This window comes from Pelodiscus sinensis, chromosome 2 (genome assembly GCF_052426305.1).
Source record: "Pelodiscus sinensis isolate ZL-2025 chromosome 2, ASM5242630v1, whole genome shotgun sequence".
NCBI classification, from domain to species: Eukaryota; Metazoa; Chordata; order Testudines; family Trionychidae; genus Pelodiscus; species Pelodiscus sinensis.
Window position 1 is genome coordinate 240,175,715 of NC_143053.1, and position 21,336 is coordinate 240,197,050.

The 21,336-nt window shown below is 41.8% G+C and overlaps 1 protein-coding gene across 5 annotated transcripts in view; it reads left to right on the top strand.

Moving 5' to 3' along the window:
* The window catches only part of DIP2C (DIP2 acetate--CoA ligase C (putative)), a 524,374-nt gene that overhangs the window by 342,986 nt on the left and 160,052 nt on the right, over window positions 1-21,336 (top strand). For all 5 annotated transcript variants that reach the window (XM_089776776.1, XM_006111894.4, XM_006111897.4 and 2 more), the window contains 3 exons: window positions 1,822-1,947; window positions 2,884-3,093; window positions 20,720-20,851. In XM_089776776.1, coding sequence (XP_089632902.1) covers window positions 1,822-1,947; window positions 2,884-3,093; window positions 20,720-20,851 — 468 coding nt within the window. The remainder of the gene's footprint in view (window positions 1-1,821; window positions 1,948-2,883; window positions 3,094-20,719; window positions 20,852-21,336) is intronic.

Consider the following 21,336-nt stretch of genomic DNA (forward strand, 5'->3'; position numbering starts at 1 on the left):
CTCTTTCCTATTTCTTGTTACTTTGCCTATCCCTCTTTCCCTGTTTTATGTATGTAATCCACATAGGGTTTAAAACAAACACAAGTCAGAGCTGAAAAATCCTCTTTTAAAATGTGGGATAGGAACTTTTATTAAATTGTTTTCCACCCTGAGATTAAATCCTGTCTCAGTATGTATAAGATAAAAGTAATCTGTTAGCTTATCGTGCAGTGCTGAACCTCTTCTCCTTCTGTCCCCCTTTCCCAAATATAGAAAGAGTGATAAGCCAACTGAGGAAAGAAAGTACAATAATAGTTCACTCTCTGGGGTGTTGGTGCTCTGGTAATTAAGAAATTAGGGGAACAGCATGTTAAAATAAAATAACCATTGTGTTTCTGCTGTTATATCTGGGAAGAAACAGATGTCTAGTGAAGCACGTGAATGCTAAAATAACTCCTAATTGTGAAACTTTGAGTATGTCAGTTTAGTCCTGCTGTTTGTACAAAGGAGGCTGTAAACAGCAGTGCAGTGCTCTAACTACAATTGGGTGGATGTGTGGGTGTAACTTATAGGTGTGAATGGGTATTAATGTAGTCGATATGGGAATTACGACACAGCACTTCAGTGTGCACAACTGTTTACACTCCCTTAGTCTGATTAGTGGGGCACTGAAGACATGCTCTTTATCCTGGAGGAATACAGTACCCTAGAAATCATATAGGCTAAACAATGAATATAGGCTTTGGCACCTAGAATGCTTGAGTTCCGATTGTTTTTCGTGTCCACCCCATAACTAACTGATCATAATAAAACTATACACTTCTGAAACACTTGCAAAGCTTTAAGACCAATCCGTGGCAGAAGAGGGAATAGCACTGTTTTCATATCCTCCATCCAAATGGTCTCACCAGTGTGCTATCACTGCTTCTTTTATGATTTCTCTATGCCTGTGACATTTCAAGCATAGATATTGAAATACCTGATATGACTATAATAGCTGATATGACTACTATGTAAACAGGGTTCACTTATTAAATATAGACTAACATACTTTTATTATAAGTTGTTGGCCCAATAGCATTGAAAAGCAAAGATGTTTGCTGAGGTAGCTGTTGCTTTAAAACAATACTTAACAAGGGTATGCTATAGAAAGGACCCTTCCATTCTCAAGTTGTAAAAGTAGAAAGATCTGAGAACAAATCCAGAACCCTCAAAAGGCATTTGTGCCTCTTCACCATTTCTATATTTCCTGCACAGTCACTCCATTGTGGAGGCCCCATGCTTTCTGAGCATGAATCACTTAATGTGACCAGTTAGCCTAACTGAAATACAAAACAGGACTATGTAGCACTTCAAAGACTAACAATATGGTTTATTAGGTGATGAGCCAGACCCACTTCCTCAGATCAAATAGTGGAAGAAAATTGTCACAACCATATATACCAAAGGATACAATTTTAAAAAAAATGAACACATATGAAAAGGACAAATCAAATTTCAGAACAGAAGGGGGATGGGGGGGGGGGAAGGTAAATGTCTGTGAGCTAATGATATTAGAAGTGATAATTGGGGAAGCTATCTTTGTAACAGGTAAGATAATTGATGTCTTTGTTTAAGCTTAGGTGTAAAGTGTCGAATTTAAGCATGAATGACAGTTCAGAGGATTCTCTTTCAAGTGTAGTCTTAAACTGTCTTGGAAGCAGGATGCAGGTAATCAAGTCGTTGAGACAATGTCCTTTCTCGTTGAAATGGCAAGAAACTGTTTTTTCTTTGTGATCCTGTCTAATATCTGTGCCCAGAAAACAAAAAAAAGCTAACCCGAATCTCTTTCTTTCTTCCTAGATGTCCATACAGAAGCAGTTCAGGCAGCTCTTGCTAAACATAAAGAAAGGAAGATGGCAGTCCCCATGCCATCAAAACGACGCTCATTGGTGGTGCAAACTTCGATGGATGCTTACACACCTCCCGGTGAGGAACTGCACGGTATATTTTACCAATGTGAAAGATACGATACATGCTATCAAAATCAACCCCATTTAAATACAGTATTTAATTACCAGATGTCACATGTTAATGACAGTAACCATAACATTAAACTCCAATTAATCTAGGATGGTTTACAGGGTGGTCGAAGAGCCAACAAGGGGCCATCATCCACACATACGTTGCCCCCTTGTGGTGGCCAGGTTTGCATTCTTATGAGTGAAATAATTTTAAAGCTAGCCATGTGTGCTGCTTGTAACATATTGCAGTGTAAAAGATTTCCCCTATACCTCCCCCTCCACTTCTTGGCTCTGAAGCTCTCTGGTTGACTTTGCTGCACTTCTATGGAATGTCCTCTTTATTTCCTCTTTTTAAAGTTCGCCAAACCATTTACCTTCTTGTTCCTATTCTTTCAACCACAAGCCTGTGGAAAATAGGAGAAGTGTACTTCTGGCAACTGCTGAATCAGTGACATGACAGCTGTGACTAAAACCTTCTCTAATGTTTAATCACTCTCTGTGGTTAAACTTCAGAAGTAGGGGTTTGCGACTGACTTTGTGTTGTGACCTTTGGAGTGTCTTTAAACATTCTGTGTCTGAGTTTTCCCATTTGCTCTTGTTAAGTGCTTGGAGATCTTTGGATTGAGAACCACAATATAAATAAATAACTGTATATTATCTTTGTTTTGTTCTGTAGAGAAACACTAGAAGCAGCAATCTGCACAAAAACTCTGTCAATGTCGTGTCTGTTGCAGTACTTAAGGTTGTACAGAACTCTCCTTACCATAACTACTTTCTGCCCATGCGTGTTGCACTACAGTTCTATTTTTTCTTGATTATGTGAATGTGCCTAATTTATGCAAATAAACAAAACCATCATATACTTACATCACAAACAATAAAGCCTGTTCTCAATTATTAGATACCTCTTCTGGTTCAGAAGACGAAGGCTCTGTACAGGGCGATTCCCAGGGAACTCCCACCTCAAGCCAGGGAAGTATAAACATGGAACACTGGATCAGTCAAGCAATCCATGGTTCTACTACATCTACCACTTCTTCCTCCTCAACACAAAGTGGAGGCAGTGGCGCTGCGCACAGGCTAGCTGATGTGATGTCTCAAACACATATAGGTTAGTAAATTATCTTTTTTTAACGTCTTCTATTTTCTCTGTGTATCTTTCCATTTTAACGTCAATCTATTTCATAATGTTTAATGTTATTGATGTAAAGTTGAGACATGACAGCCCTTACAGCCACTGCTGTGGTTTGTTTTCTTCTTTCTTTCTTTTCCCTCTCTCTATTTATACAGTATGTTTAGGGAGAGAGATTTGTATTTATTTAATCTCAGTCTAAGTTTCATACTAACTTCTCGGTTAAATATCCACAGTAACATGTGCAGTCTAGTGCTGCATGGCTCCCACATATGTTACAAAAGTCATACAAATGAATCCCTTGATTGTGTACTACAAAAGTATGTCCAGAGAACTTCTGATGCTAACTAGCAGCTTTTATGTAACATTCCCATACTTTTTCTGTAGTTGAATTTTGCTATCAGTTTGCATGATTTTCTGTAGCTCTCCATAAGCCGTATGACCAGGTTCTTTTTTAAAGTGCTCTTTATTTTTCTAGCTCTTGAATGCCTAGGCTGGGATGTATGGCAAGTAAATACCTTGTGAAGGGAAAGGGATTGGTATTGTTATGATATATATTGTTAGCTGGTTGTTTACTTCCTGTGTTTTCCCAAAAGATTTTCAAGACTTGCTTTCCTTTAAGGGACTGAGATAATGGGTATTAATTATTTCTGCATGTTTAACATTGTCATTTCTCTTTGTCTTAATGAAATAGCCATGCGGAAAACCAGGGTTGTTCCCCAATCTCATTTTCAGATGCTATTATTCATCCTGCATAGTTTGCGAGAATTTCGATTCCTAAATCAGCTTTTGGGGTGTTGACATTAGTGTGTCAGGGTATCTGTCTATAAAGATTAATCCGTGGAAGATATTGTAATAAATATAGTAACCTTAGCATGATGATGTCATGATATTACATGTGATTTGGTCCCTGTGAAGATAGATCCATCTACTCCTCAGGTGAAGCAATCGTATGTTAATGGGTTTCCTAGCTTAAGCAGTACATTTGAGAATATCTTTCACATTCCCGGTTTTGTGTGTTGGGACCCTAATCCTTATCCCTTCTATTATCACTGTGTCTTCAGGTAACACCTATATTATTGGATATGTAATCCTTTCCCCAAAACTCTTAAGGTACAGTATTGCGTTTGGAAGAAGCAGTTGTACTGTATTCTTAAATCTGGACTTAATGAATAGCTCAGAACCTTGTTTTAGAAATGCATACGTTTCTGAGCAGATTAATCACTGTATTTGGTTCTCTTCTATGACTTCATCTTGAAATGCTAGAGGAAATTATAGCATGGAGAATTAAATTTATCCAAACTCTGAAAGGTTGCATTACTCACACATACCAAGTCTCAATGTGTCTTAAATATAGCTTTTTATAAAATAATGTGACATTTCAGTAATTTAAAATCTGGCACAATAAGTTCTCTTTTTTCACTCTAGAGTTCACAGTAAATAGGACAACATTTTTAGAATTAAATCAAGAAGGCAATATTTAGAAGAAGGGGGAAACACCGCTCTCTCCTCCCTTCTCCCTCCCCTTCCCTTCCATTCCCATCCTACAAGTCAGAGAGAGAAAGAGAGATCTGTCCTGTGCAAGGGCACCATTTCAGATTTCGGTAAGGGGGTCTGACCTGTGCATTCTGTGATGGGGGGAGAAGTGGACTGAGCACAGGAGCATCAGCAGTGTTATTGAGCATGCTCAGTTCAAGCCAAGTACCAAATGGGAAAAAGGGAACCAACCTCTCTTTCCCATGCATCATTTCTATTCAGGGGACTCCCAAGGCACTAGAAAACTCTACTTTTTTGGCAGACAACTTAGCAGTTAGCTGATGAGAGCACTGTATCTAATTCCTATAAAAGAAAGAAAATTAAATAAATATTAGACCCACTCAGCTCTAACACTAACATATTCTGTCATCTTGAGGCAAAAGTCACTGAAGGGGCACTGGTTAGCCTTAATGTTTTAATGTATATTCTTACTAACTCTGTGGAGAGAAAGAGAGACTCCATCAGGACTCCTTCACTCTGTCTAAGCTCTGGACGGAGTGTGGGGGACAGATACATTTTAGCTCTATATAAGAACATCAGAATGACCATACTAGGTCAAACCAAAGGTCTTTCTAGCCTAGTATCCTGTTTTCCAACAGTGACCACTGCCAGGTGCTTCAGAAGAAATAAACAGAAGAGGCAGTCATTATGATCAGGGTTCAACAAATCATGTAATCTACTTGCCCATGGCGAGTAGATTACAAGCCGGCACAGCCAGCGCCGGGCGATCTGCGCATGCGCAGCACGATCTGCGCATACACAGCTTGCAGAACCGCGCGGCTGGCAAGTGGGGCTCGCTGCCGCTTGGCGAGCCCCGATCATGATCCATACCCTGTTGCCCATTCCCAGCTTCTGGCAAACAGAGGCTAGGGACGCCATTCATGGGCATATCCTCCTTGAACCTATTTTTTTCTTATTGGAACCCTGTTATAGTTTGGTCTTTTCCACCATCTGGCAAAGAGCTCCACAAGTTGATTGTGAAAAAATATTTTATTTTGTTTGTTTTAAATCTGCTGCCTATAAATTTAATTGGGTCACCTTTTTGTGTTGGTGAAGGAATAAATAGCATTTCCTTATTCTATTTTTCCACACCCGTTCATGATTTTCTAGACATCTAACATATCCACCCACTTTTTAGTCATTTATTTTCCATGCTGAAAAGTCCCAGTATTGTTAATCTCTTCTCATATGGAAGCCATTCCTTAACCCTGATCATTTCTGTTGCCCTTTCTGTGCCTTTTCCAAATATAATGTCTTTTTTTTTATACCTAATCTACATATAGTATTCATGATGTAGGCATACACTGACTTTATGTAGTGGCAATATGGTATTTTGGATTCTTATATACTCCTTTCCTAATAATTCCCAATGTTTTGTTATCTTTTTAGTTTTTAAACTGCCTGTGCACATTGAACAGAAGTTTTCAGGGAACTATCCACAATGATTCCAAGATCTTTTCCTTGAGGGGTAACAGCTATTTTTTATGTATATTTTTATGTAGTTAGCCCGTGGCAAGTAGATTACAATCTGGAAGAGCCGGGTTCGGGCGATCTGCGCATGCGCAGATCGCCGGACAGCGCGGCTGGCGAGCAGGGCTTGCCGCAGCTCGTCAAGCCCTGATAATTAGGATTATATTTTTTCCATGTGCATTACTTTGCACTTATTAACACTGAATTCCATCTGCTTTAGTGTTGCCCAATCACCCAATTTTGTGAAATCCCTTAATAGCTCTTTGCCGCCCACTTTGGATTAGTCCCTATTCACCTCCTTTCCAAGAACATTTTTAAATTTAACACAGTAATCAAATGCAAATCCTAGGAAATCCCACTCTTTCTTCCCGTTTTTAAGTGGAGTACCTGGCAATGTTTTCATAAAGATCATATGATACTTCAGTTACTGGAATGCCCAGCTTTTTGTTATTCTTTCCTCTTTTTATCACGCTTCTTTCCTCTTTTTAGAACAAACTCCCTGCCCCCAAAGGCAAAGCTGCAAGCAGCTCAAACTCTGCTGCATTTAAGAACTGACTCTGATGTTAGGGCATGCAGCTTTAAGCAGACCTCAAGCATGAAATCCAGGGGTTCCAACTTTGGGAGGAGGGGGGCTACTGCCCCCTAACCCACCATAATGGGTTTCTTCCTGTGAAGAAAATCAGTCAATGTCATCAGTCAGTGTTGCAGAAATATCTACCAGAAGAATCACATAGCAAGGGCACCATTTCGGGAGGATAGTGGGGGCAGCAGCTGTGCACTCCTGGATGTGGCTTGCTTTTCATCCTGTTCCCCAGATGCTAAGGGAGCTTCCTTCACCAGCCAGGTGAGAGAGGCATGCACGGAACGGGATGAAAAGCAAACTGCATCCCGGAGCACCCGGCTGCTGCCCCTCTTGCCCTCCTGAAATGGTGCCCTTGCCACATAGTTACCATTTCAGATTTACTTTGGGTGGGGGGACATCTTTAATTATGATTCCAGGGGCTATTTAGGCACTTCAAAACTCTAGTTTTCTGGCAATTAATTTAGTAGTTATCTGGCAGGAGCCCAGTATCTAACTCCTATATAAAAGAAAGACAAATAGATCCATTCAGCTATAATAATAACATGTTCTGATGTCTTGTGGGAAGTCACTTAAGGGACACTGTTAAGTTTAAAGTTTTAATATATATTCTTACTTTGTTATGAATTCTATGGAGAAAGACCTTATCAAAAAACCTGGTTATAGCTTAGCTCTGTGAGGAGAGTGAGGTCGAGTGGGTTACAGCAGATGCAGGTACTTCTGGGCTCCATATAAGCACATCAGAATGGCCACACTTGGTCAAACCAAAGGTCCATCTAGCCCAGTATCCTGTCTTTTGACTGTAAGCAATGCCGGGTGCTTCAGAGGGAATGAATATAACAGGCAGTCACTGAGTGATTCATCCCGTCCCCCATTTCCAGCCTCTGGCAAACAAAGGTGAGTGACATAAAGAATGTAGAGTAGGATCTCTGCCCACACTGGCTAATAGTCATTGAGGGATCTACCCTCCATAAACTTATCTAATTCTCTTTTGAATTCAGTTATAGTCTTGGCCTTCACAGTATTTTCTGGCAAAGAGTTCCACAGGCTGGCTATGAAGAAATACTTTCTTTTGTTTGTTTTAAATTCGCTGCCTGTGAATTTCATTGAGTGGTTCCTAGTTCTTGTGTTATTTGAAGGAGTAAATAACACTTCCTTATTCAACTTTTCAACATCATTCATGATTGTATAGACCTCTGTCATATCTCCCTATTACTCATCTCTTTTACAAACTGAAAAATCCCACTCTTTTTAATTTCTCATCATATGAAATGTGTTCTGCACTCTAAATAATTTCTGCTGCTCTTCTCTGTACTTTTTCCAAACCCAATATATCTTTTTTGCAGATGGAATGATCAGATCATTATTTGATATGTGGGCATACTATGAATTTATATAGAGGCAATATAGTATTTTGAATCCCAATATTCTGTGAAGGTTTTTTTTTTTTTTTTCCTAATTGTCACTAGACATGAAGCAGATATTTTCAGACAATTACTCACAATGACTCCAAGATCCCTTTATTGATGGGCTCAGCTAATTTGGACCCCATCATTTTGTATGTATATTTGGGATTATATTTTGCCATGTGCGTTCATCAACATTGAATTTCATCTGCCGTTGTGTTTCTCAGTCACCCAGTTTTGTGAAATCCCTTTGTGACTCTTTGCAGTCTGCTTTGGACTTAATTATGTTGGATACATTTTATATCATTTGCAAATTTTGCCACCGCACCGTTTACCCTTTTTTCAGACAATTAATGTATTGAACAGCACTGGTCCTAGTGCAGACCCCTGGGAGACACTATTTACTTCTCTCCATTTTCAACATTTATTATATAAGAATGGCCATAGTGGATCAGAACAGTGCCTGGTGCCCCAAAGAGAATGAATACAACGGGTGAACACAACGCGTAATCATCAAGTGGCCCATCCCCCGATACCCATTCCCAGATTCTGACAAACAGGCTCTGTGGTTGCAGAACCATTAAGTAAACAAACCAGAGTTTGTTTTCTTTGAGAAACACTGCTATAGAAAACACATTCAGAGTTGCAAACAACTGACTTACAAACAGACTTTTGTAACACAACCCTTTCCTAAGTCGGGGACTTCCTCTATCCTCCTTTAAAACAAGGATTCTAGTTCACCCATCTTATTATTTAGACTTCCAGCATTGTGTATAAGTATTTGAAAAATACTGTTTAGCTGTCTGCTATTACATGATCTGGTTGAATGGGACTCTTTTTCTTTTGACTGTTTCTCATCAGATCTTACCTGTATTTCATCATCTTCCATCCTCTTCTCCACACATAGGATATAGATAATCTTCATTAATAGACCCTTCCTTAAGACAGTGGTTCTCAAACTGTGGTCCGCGGACCACTAGTGGTCTGTGACTGCCTTTCAGGTGGTCCGCAGCTCGAGCTCAGCCCTCTGCTTCATCCTACAGCAGGGAGCTGTGCACTGGTGCTCCAGCCTCGCCGTTCTTCCCCTGCATGGTTGGAGCACCAGTGCCGGCTGCCCGCTGGGAGGGGAGAGAGAGCCCCAAGCTTCACTGCATGATCCAGCTCGCAGGAAAGAAGCGCTCCCTCTCCCCCAGCTGGGGAAACAGCAGTGCTCAGACATGCTGCCTGAAGGCTTTTTCTGCTGCTCCCATTGGCCGGAATCTGGCCAAAGGGAGCAGTGAGAGGCGTGCGTGGGAGTGTGCCGTGTGAAGGCAAGTAGGTGCTCCCACTTCCTAATGCCCAGACCCTGCACCCTTAATCCCCTCATGCACACACCCCACACTGAGACCCCGCACTCACAGCCTGCTCCTGTACCCAAACATCTGCCCTCCGCCCAGTCCCATACACCAGGGAAGGGAAAAGCCTTACACATGCTGCTGTTACTCCAGCCGGAGGAGGGAATGGGGGAGGGGAGTGCTTCCTCCCCGCAAGCCGGATCACATAACAAGGCTTGGGGCTTTCTCCTTCCCCTCTCCCACAAGTGACAAGCCGGCTCTGGTGCTCCAACCACGTGAATGAGGCTGGAGTGCCAGCATGGGGAGGGAGGCTGAGCTCAAGTGACGGACCACCTGGAAGGTGGCCGCGGACCACTAGTGGTTTTCAGACCACGGTTTGAGAGCCACTTTTGTAGACTAATCTCTCTTTGGCAGTGTCATCTGAAAATATGTTAAAACAAACTGTGTCACATTTTAACAGTGCTCATTTCGATAAATAGGATTTTAAAAGTTAACTCTGAAGATCAGTATTGAAATGTACAAAAAAACTTGAAATAAAACTCCATTCTGATATCAACAGGGATTATGCTTTCAGCAAATCATATTTTCCTAGTGTAAGTATTCTAATGTAGTTTCCAGGAGGGGGGGCTTGGGTAAAAAAAAAAAATTTAGCTATATTATAATCAGAGTTCAGCTCTGTAGATAATTTACATGAGCTGTTATATTCTTATGATGTTATATTAATCATTTAATTTGCCTTATAAGAGTCTTGGTTCTTTAATTTAAACTACAGAGAGGATTTTTAGTTCAACATAAACTGGAATGAAGATTATAGTGACTGATAGTTGAATTTTTAAAAGGTACAGGTTAAGCTGGTGGAACTCACCAATTGTCTAATGCATGATCTTTGGAAATTAATATTGCATTTATTTCTATTGCTATCTTGATCTTAAAGCTTTTCATCTATCTACACTGTGGTCAGAGTAGGAAAAATACTTCTTGGAGCTTAGAAAGTTGATGCCAACTGTTGGGTGATATTAGGCACTTCATAAAAAAATGCTTCTCTGTAGTGAACTTAGTAATACCTCCCAACTCCCATAGTGAATTCTAAATACTGTGATCTATAGGTGCATATTGTGGAACCAAAAATGCACTGAAAAACTCTTGGCATTAGTTCATTTTTCTAAAAAAATATAGACACTTAAGCTGTCAAAAACAAAGTGGACTCTAAGATGAACAGCTTTAGAGGATAGAGTAGGGAAACAGCCAATCAATGACACCATAGCTTTTTACAGAGCATGATGTATGCACCAATGAGTTCTTTGATGGTTGCTAAGTCTGCAAGTGTGACAGTCTGGCTTGCAGGTAGGGTACAGTCATGCACTAGCAATGCTTTGAATACGAGCAGCAGATGCTTTCCTCGGACATTTCAAAGCTTGATCCAGTCCACTTCACAATGCCTTGTTCCATTCAAAACAGCAATTGGCAACGTAGGCCGGTGAGTGGGCTGCATGAGCGGCCCTCTCTCATTTCAATGGGCTGCAAGACTTTCATAACCAAGACACATAGTCTAATAGCACCTTAAAGTCTAACAAAGCATGTAGATGGTATCATGAGCTTTCGTGGGCACCACCCACTTCTTCAGATAACAGGAGGGTTGGAAGTTCCAACACTCCTGTCATCTGAAGAAGTGGGTGGTCCCCACGAAAGCTCATGATACCATCTGCATACTAGACTATTTTTTGTTTAAGTTTTTCCTGTTACAGACTAACTCGGCTACCCCCCTGAAGCTTTTATAACCAAGACAGTCTCCCGGGGAAGGGCCATTTTGTTAGCTGCACTGGCAAATCTAGAATTTGCGAGGTGTGCTTACTGAACGATAGCAAAGCTTTGATTGGATGAAAAGAGAGCACACAGCTTTTACAGTCAATTTTTGTGCAATCAGCATGCACCTTACTTCATGTGTCCTTGTGTTATGTGTGTGTCACTTTAGTAGTACTGATACAAAAAATTATATGGTCAGAAACCAGGGAATCTGGCAACCTGGTGCCTGAGCAATGGTAAGCAAAATGACTTGAGGGCTGCACATTGAACCCTGAGAGGCTGCATGTGGTCCTTGGCTGCAGGTTGCCCACCACTGACCTACAAACTGACCTTGCCTACCAGAGCTGCATTCTGCTCTCCTTTCCCAATCATCTACAGAGATCCCAAAATTTGCACAGTGTGTCTCTCTTTCTAGATCTTTTGTGAGCTTCAGAGTTCAGTGCCCTCTTTGTAATCCTGTAATCTGGCATTCACTTGACACGTCCAAGACACCCAATTAGTCAGTTTTAAACATGGCAAATGAAGAATGCAAATCTGCTCCAGATTCTTCTCTATCAGTTAATCTATTCAGAGTGCTTGGATTCTCTTCATTCTTGTAGACTCTGTTATTAAAGTGCAATAATTATTAAATCATACAAGTGTGTATTCAGCACTAAACATTTTCCCATCCCTATCAGTCACAAACAATTGTGGTTCAACAACCAGAGGTAGTGTAGTAAAAGAAAACACGTGTAGCAATACAGTAAATGGTAGAACAGCATAGAAAGTTTTGTAACATTTTATTAAACAGTAAGTACACTATGAATGTCTATGATATGAAAGATTGAACTTCATAAGCTTCAGTTGTGCTTAATGAATTGCATGTTGTGACTCTTTCAAACAACTGTTGTGTTGTACATGTGGGCTGATTTTAAAAGATGCGTGGTGGTAAATATTTTGGGAAAGGTTAACTGAAAATAGACTTGCATGAAAGTGAATATATCACATACCCAAGAAGTCTGTAACTACAATACTCTAAGGAAACAGGGTGTTGAATCCAAGAGAGACATGTTTATACTGCTGAAAACTTACTGCAAAGTAAATCAAAAGGGGGAATTCCCATCTGTGACGGCGTGTTGGGGGTTCCCCGTCCCCTGCACCCCGAAATGGCACAAACAGACTGCACCAGCCAGTGGAATTGAGGGTGGTTTATTGCTCCTCCAGCACAGCGCAGCACAGATGTAATCTGGTTACAGGAACTGGGGCTAAGAGGCCTCAGTGCCCCCCCTTGAGATAGGGGAGTCCCAGCCCCCTCCCCAGCTCCTTATTCCCTCCCTTCCAGCCAGGAACTAACTAACCCTCTTCCAGCCCTGCCCCCCAGCCAGGGCAGCATTCCACCTTCCTTTGTTCCTCTCCATGGGGGGTGTCTGGCCACTGGTTCAACAATTTTGGCATTACCTCTGCCTAGTGAGGCTTTCCCTGCTGGGTCTTGCTCCAGACAGCAGGGGTCACCACATCCCAGCAAGTACCCCCACTACGTCACACCATCTTCCAACACTTATTTATTAAATGAAATGTTAGCTACAGAGGCTGCTCTCTTTCTGAGGCCAATTGTGGGACTGGGGCAGTATGCCACAATCCATCCTTAAATGAATTTCTAAGGTGTTGTCATTCCTTCTTCACTTAGCAAAATGATGTAGAACATACCATTCCAGTGGTAGAAAATGTCTGTGGTCTTAACTGGAAGCAGCTCTTCAGTCTGTGATCTTATAATGCCAGGTGTGGGTGGGTGGGTGGGTGTATGTGAGAGTGTGAGAGAGAGAGAGAGAGAAAATGATGCAAATATGCACGTTGTCTGGATGAAACTCTTTGAGGTCTTACACTTCTTCCTGTTCCTAGTGCTTTAATCAATAGATGTATCAGGATCAAACAGTGCTTCTTATTATATAATGTGAAAACTGAGCAGATTTTACACAGAATGTATCAGCAGTATAACCACGATACTCTTATCAGAATAAAAACTATGTTTCGATGATTATGGCATCTACCTGCCTTCCTGAAAAGGGATTTAGTGAAAATTCTTTCTACAGAATCGTGGTCTCTCCAGTCCAGATGCTCAGAAAAGCAGAATATCGATGCCCACAAAAATCAGGCTTTGTAATTCTAGTCAGCAACAAGCATAATTAGAGAGAACCTTTATAAGTCATCTCTGTAACAGACCAAGGAGAAGTTTGGAAAGCTAGACCACAATGTTCCTCTGGTAGCTGAGAAGGCTAGTTGTTCATTGCCAGCCTGGACTGCAGCGTGGGAGTCAGGGATGCAGACAGGCCCCTTTGATTAGGCCAGTCAACAACAGCCCTCTTTTATCAAGGATGTTAGAGACATAAAGTTTAAAGCCAGAAGGGTCCACTGTATCATCTAGTTTGACCCCTTCTATATTGAAGGCCACCAATACCACCCAGCACCAGCACACTAAACCCAGCATTGGAAATGAGACCCACAGCACACTGGAATAGTATGTGCCACAGGCTGAGCAATGGATGGATGGAGGTGTATCAAAGCTCAGGGTTCCTGGAATGGCAGGGAAATTATTACATTAATGTCTCTGTTCTGCTGACTGTTTAATTTTACAAAGCTAAACAGTGTCAATGCCACACTGTGTACAGATGTGGTCTCCTCACCTCAAAAAAGATATTTTGGCCTTGGAAAGGGTTCAGAAAAGGGCAACTAAAATGATTAGGGGTTTGGAATGGGTCCCATATGAGGAGAGGTTAAAGCGACTGGGACTTTTCAGTTTAGAAAAGAGGAGACTGAAGGGGGATATGATAGAGGTCTATAAAATCATGAGTGGTGTGGAGAGGGCTGATAAAGAAAAGTTATGTATTAGTTCCCTAAATAGAAGAACTAGAGGACACCAAATGAAATTAATGGGGAGCAGGTTTAAAACTAATGAAAGAAAATTCTTCTTCACACAGCGTGTAGTCAACTTGTGGAACTCCTTGCCAGAGGAGGCTGTGAAGGCTAGGACTATAATAGAGTTTAAAGAGAAGCTGGGGTTAGGTCCATAAAAGGCTATTAGCCAGGGGATAAAATGGTGTCCTTGGCCTCTGTTTGTCAGAGGCTGGAGAGGGATGGCAGGAGACAAATCGCTTGATCATTGTCTTCGGTCCACCCTCTCTGGGGCACCTGGTGCTGGCCACTGTCGGTAGACAGGATACTGGGCTAGATGGACCTTTGGTCTGACCCAGTACGGCCGTTCTTATGTTCTTATGTTCACAGGAAGTTGTGCCCCTGCCTATCAGGATATTTTTGTTAATTAACATAGCTCCTAAGGGGTCCCAGTCATTGATCAGAACCCTGTTTTGCTAGGCGATGTGCAGCACCAGAACAAAAAGACTGCTCCTACCCTAGTGTAAGACAAGAGACAACCAATGGATCAGATAGATAGGGCAGTACAAGGAAACAGTGAGATATTATTGATCAGCATGATTGGCTGTGGTCTCTACACACCAACAGCTTAACTGTGATCAATTTTTAGGTGCCCAAGACACTTTACTAGCAGAACCATACACATGTAGAGACTTGAGGCAGCTACAAGGTTAGATGGCAGCTGAGTGGGAATTTTGAGGTTTTATGTTTTTAACTTGGGAGCCTCCAGTGTCATTTAGGCATCTAAATCTCTTTGTAGATCTAGCCCTCATTGTTTATGAAGATAAACGGTAGATAGTGGTGACGAGACTGAGGGGAGACAAGAACACCAGTGAAAATGGGATAGATTCAGAACTATAATAGAGATATAACAAGTTAAAAATTACTTAGACAAGTTAGATGTCTTTAAGTCACCAGGGCCTGAGGAAATGCATCCTAGAATACTCAAGGAGCTGACTGAGGAGAAATGTGAGCCATTAGCTCACTATATTTGAAAAGTCATGAAAGAATGGGAGCGATTCCAGAAGAATGGAGAAGGGCCAATATAGTGCCCATCTTTAAAAAGGGAAATAGGGACAACTAAGGAAATTGTAGACCACTCAGCTTAACTTCTGTGCCAGGAAAGCTAATGGGGCAAATAATTAAGGAATCCATTTGCCAACATCTAGAAGATAATAAGGTGATAAGTAGTAGCATGGATTTGTAAAGAACAAATAATGTCAAACCGTCCTCATAGCTTTCTTTGACAGGATAACAAGCCTTGTGAATAAGGGTGAAGTGGGTAGCGGTGGCATATCAGGCTTTAGTAAAGCATTTGATACAGTCTAGCATGACCTTCTCATTAACAAACCAGGGAAATGCATCCTAGATGGAGCCATTTATAAGATGAGTGCATAACTGATTGAAAAACCATTCCCATAGTGTAGTTTTTAACTGTTCATAGTCATGCTGGAAGGATTTAACAAGTGGGGTTTGGCAGGGATCAGTTTGGCATTACAGTTCTGTTCAATATCTTCAACAACAATTTAAATAATGGTATGGAAAGTACTCAGAAAGTTTGAGGATGATACCAAGCTTGGAGGGGATGCAAGGACTTTGGAGGATAGGGTTATATTTCAAAATAATCTGGACAAACTAGAGAAAATATTTTAGGTAAATAGGATGAAATTCAATAAAGAGAAATTCAAAGTTCTTCACATAGGAAGAAATAGTCAGCTGCAGACACACAACAAGGCAAACGACTGCCTAGGAATGAGTACTGAGAAAGGAATCCTGGTGTCATAGCGGACCACAAGCTAAATATGTGTGTCAGTGTTACACTGCTGCAAAAAAAAAAAATCATTCTGGGATGTATTGGCAGGAGTGTTGTAAGCAGGACACATAGAATATTTTTTCCTCTCTACTCTGTGCTGATGAGGCTTCAACTGGAGTATTGTGTCCAGTTCTGAGCATGAAAGATGTGGATAAATTAGAGAAGGCCCAGAGAAGAGCAACAAGAAATAGTAAAGGTCCAGAATACATGACCAGTGAGAGAAGATTGAAAGAACTGAGATTGTTTAGTCTGGAAAAGGACAGACGGAGAAGGGATATGATAACAGCTTTCAGTTACCTAAAATGTTGTTACAAGGAGGAGGGAGAAAAATTATTTTTTAACTTCTTGTGATAGAACAAGAAGCAACGGGCATAAATTGCTCAAGGGAGGTTTAGATTGGACACTTGGAAAAACTTCCTAACTGTCAGGGCAGTTAAGGACCGGCATACATTACATAGGCAAGTAGTGGAATCTTCATCATTGGAGATTTTTAAGAGCAGGTTAGATAAACATCTATGAGGGGTGGTCTATATGGTGTTTGGTCCTGCTGTGAGTGTAAGGGACTGGACTTGATGACCTCTTGAGGTTCCTTTCATTTCTGTGATTCTGTGGTTCTAAATGTGATAAGAGGTTGCCCTTGGCTTGTTACTTCCATTACTTTCAAGCGCTAGGATTGGCTACCCACAGAGTAACAGAAGATGATGGAAGCAGCTGAACTAAACATTATTTTCTTAATCATGATATCCTTTCTATTTATATAGCAACTCTCCCTTCTAAATTAAAGGCAGAAGATAAAACTTCTGTTCTTTTAATTTTTTAGTTGATAGAAAAATCAGTCAGGACTATTAAAAGCTGCCTGTGGGGGGTTTCGGGGTGCGATCACCCCCTCTTGGGCCAAGAGGGGGGGTCAGCGAACCCTCGTGTCCCCCTTTTTGGGTCTATTCGGCCTCGGAGCCCCCAACGGGGAACCCCCGGTAACGGGTGCAATCACTCCCTCTTGGGCCAAGAGGGGGGATCAGCGAACCCTCGTGTCCCCCTTTTTGGGTCTATTCGGCCTCGGAGCCCCCAACGGGGAACCCCCGGTAACGGGTGCGATCACCCCCTCCCAAGGGGGGGGGGTCAGCGAACCCGACGACAGTCACCCGCCCGAGCGGGGTGGGGCGGCCGGCCCCTGGTCCAACACTTCCCCTTGTGGGGTCGTAACTCACTGCGGCTCTCTGCGCCAGCCGCGGGGAGTGGGATACTCCCTTCGGGGAGGGAGGGGGACCCGGTCCCGCCCTCTCTCCGGGTCCCAGCCCGGGGCCCTGGGCGCCGGGGCTTGCTAACGCCCCGACGCGGTGGACGAGGGAGCTAATCCCTCCGAAACTCGTCCACCCACGGTCGCCAAAAGCGCCCTGCCCCGGACTCCTTCCTCCCCCCGGGCGGTGCCCGCCAATCGGGCCCACCGCCTTCCCACCTACGCTGGTTCGGGGTCTCGTGGGGTCTCGCTTCCCGACGTATCCTCGGGGGATCGCTCTGAGGCGCCGTTCCGTCTCCGCGCGTCCCGCTCCTGCTGGGCGCGACGCGGTGGGGTACGCCCCCGTCAGCCGACGGGCTGAGGGACCGCCAGGGGCAGTGGCTGTCCCGAAGCCCCCAGGCCCAGCGCCGGGCTGGTAGCCACGGGGTGTGCCGCCCGGGCTCCGTCCTGCCTCCGGCTCGGTTCCTCTGCTCCTGCCGGGAGCCTGCCTCCTCCTGTGCCGGCGGCCGGCCCTTTTGAGCTGGCCCGCCGTATTCGCCGCTCCTGGGGACTCCTCCCCTTCCGGGCACGCCTCCGGGCAGCGTCCTGCTGCCCAGCTGATCCGCCCCCGCCCCCGCCGTCCGGCGGCGCGGGGAAGGAGCCGGCACGGCGCAGGCGCGGGGGGAGTTCCCCCGCCCGCCGCCGCCGCCCGCGCGAGCTGGGGAAACGCCGGAGAGCCGGTTCCCCGGCGGCAATCTCCGGGGGATCAGGGTTCTGGCCGTCCCGCCCCCCGATCAGTGACAAGCTGTCACACTGCCCTATAACAAGCAATGCCAAACATTGCACCATAATATAAGTAATGGATTAGATGACTAAAACTAATTTATGTTGATACAGCAGTGAAAACTCTCTTATGCAGTGCAAGCTCTCATGCATTCAGATGATCAGATGTGGAACACATTCAGATGACTATTTCAATCAAGTTACAGCAATAGACTGAATCAGAATCATGTCAGTAACTGGATTCGAGTTATCCCATCTTGTCTTGAAAAAGGTTGAGCTATGCTCATCCTTTCGGTGGCTCTTTGAAATTATGTCATGTCTACTGTTAAGGATATATAAGTCATGTATTGGTCTCAAAGAAGAAGCATTCACAACAGAGGTATATTTACAACAGAAATTAGTTATTTGCATTGGTAGCACATGCTTCCCACTTTCTGAAATGCATGAATGTTAAAATGTGCTCACCTTCTTGAGACTCCTGAGCACAGGACTTTCATGGCATTTTGGAAGGTGGGAACTGCTCCTTCACAGAGAGGAATCTCGATGCTGGTTACCACTAGCAGCAGGTGGTGCTCAATCCCTGCTCCCAGCCCACCATGCAGAGAGAAGTGGAAGAGGCAGACTTGTTGAAAGCCTCTGGATAAGATGAAAGTAAAAAGCAAGGGTGATGTCATAGTAGGGGATTTACTGTAGACCACCTAATCAGGAAGAAGAGGCAGATGAGACTCTTTTTTTTTTTAGAACAACAAACAATATAATTCAAAACACAGGACTTGGTGGTGAGGGGCCTTCAACTACATAGATAGCATCTGGGAAAATAATACAAGAGAGCATATATTATCTAACAAATTCTTGGAATGCTTTGGAGATGGATTTTTGTAACCTACAGCAGAGAAAATGACTAGAATCAGGTTTTGGTTCTGTCAGACACTAGGGAACTATCAGAGAATTTGAAAGTGGAAAGTAGCTTAGCTGAAAGTGATCATGAAATTATAAGAGTTCACGGTAAGAGGGAAAACAGCAGACTAAAGACAATGGATTTCAAGAAGGCAGACTTCAGTAACCTCAGAGAATTGAAAGGTAAGGTCCCACGAGAAGCCAGTCTATGGGATAAAAGAGTTCAGGGAAGTTGGCAGATTTGTCAAAAGACATTATAAGAGCACAAGATCAAACTATACCAATGCATAGGAAAGGCAGGAAGTATGGTAAGAGTCTACTCTGGCTTAACCAAGGAAAACTTGGCATAGAAGGAAATGAATCAATTAAATGCATTTCTGTCTGATAAAGCTACTTCCTTACTAAAACTGTATAAGGGAACTTCATGAATACTCAATTTATAGATCTGTGTAAAGTTTGCATCTCTCAAATATCTTTATTTTTAGAAACTGTATAGAAAATTCCTAAGCAGTATTAAATGTCTCCAAAGTGTGCTTAAAAAGACCAATTGCTTCAGGGTAGTTATCAGAAGATGAATTAAAGGATCCTTCAGAGAATATCCTATTTTATACTAATTCATGTTTAAAAATATATAATGTACTACACAAATAATGGATTTACTTTTAGCATAGATTATTATGAGTAGTAGTTACTGCTGATGTTTAGGAGCCAAATAGCAGAATTAGAGAAGCAAATCTTTCCATTGCACAAACCTCGAAAGGGAAATCCTATAACAAGTAAGCTGTATGTGAGACAAATTAAATATAAACATAAAATCTTCAATCATATAGGAATCAGGTGAGATCCTATGATATACTTTGTTTCTCTAAAGAGCCTGATCCTATCCTTATTGAATGGAATGTATTCCTTGTGCCTTCATTGGCAGCAGTCCAGGATCCTGACTTATTTGTCTGAAAGGCTTTAGATAGTTATCATTAAACAGAAAACGTATTAAATGTTAATTGTATTTGTTTCCAGGAAGCTTAATATTGCTAAAAAACTGGAAAAATTCATGACATAAAATCTGTAAATACAGTACAAATGTGCGGACAATCCAGAGTCAGACTGTATTTTCAGATGTTTTAATCTGTGGATACATGCTGAGGAAGATTAGTGCGATGGAATAGTTTAGTGACATCATGACTCACATCATCAAGTTCTGTTTGCCTTCTTGGATGGCAAGTCTGTGTTATGTAAAGAACTGAAAATAGTTCTGTTTAAAAATAGTCAAGTAATAATAAGAAAAGTGTCCATGCAGACTGTAAAGAAACATGAAAATTATATTTTATTTCTTTCCTCTAGATACACTTTCCAATGGTATCACATCTTCAAAAATCTTGATCTAACAGAAACTGTTTGATCGAAATCTTGAATTTTAAGTATTGTATATCTAGTTGATTTGCATTGGCAATTGCAAGTGCTGGAACTTAACATGTTGTAGCTTTCTATTTTGAAATCTTGCTACAATAATCTATCAGAAGTGTGTGTGTCTGAGTCTAACTAGATTTGGCCACAGAAAATTAAACTAATTTAAAATTAAAGTTGGGGGTTCGGATGGGGAGTGGAGTAAAAAACCCCTTTGATTATAATATTCTGTATTATGTGGCTCTCATGGATTTTCTATCAGTGAAAATTTCATATATTGAAACTATGTTGGATAAAATTATGCTTTACACCTTCCAAATAGATTAATGTTAACAACTTTTCAGGTCTTGTGTAAGAAGAACATGAGTAGAATCTCTCCTCTTCTCCCCCATTCCCTTCTTTCCCCACTTCAAATCTAGAGGAACATGGTTAAACCTTCTAACTTATTTTTCACAGAAAATCATTCTGCCCCTCCAGATGTTACTACTTACACCTCAGAACACTCAATACAAGTAGAAAGACCACAAGGATCAACAGCAAGGGTGGCACCAAAATATGGCAATGCTGAACTTATGGAAACTGGTGATGGTATGTCACAAAGCAATTGTTTTCTTTAACATTGTAACTTTCCCCTTTTATGTAGTTTACTGTACACATCTGCTTTTTATTTCCTTTGGCCACATTTCACTGAAGAGCACGTACAAGCTTTCTTTGCGTCCTAAAATAAACCAGCATATGTGAAGCCAATATTCAGTATAAATAAATTGTTTCTTAATCAGTGGGGCAGATTCCCTATAGAAAAAAATTATATTTGCTAAAGTTCAGTAAAATAAAACAGTGATTCTCTCTAGATCTAATTTCATAATGATGTGTAACGAAAGCTAAACACTAGGTACTGTATGAAGCTCTTCTGTTTTCAAATGACAGAGTATCTGATGTACAACAGGGCTGCATCTTAAGATGACTTGTGCAAAGTTTTTTCTGAATTTTTTTTTTTGAAAAACAGTTATTTGTAAAACCTTCCTTATTTATTGCTCCTCTTTTCTAAAACAGATGAAATGAAATTGCAACAA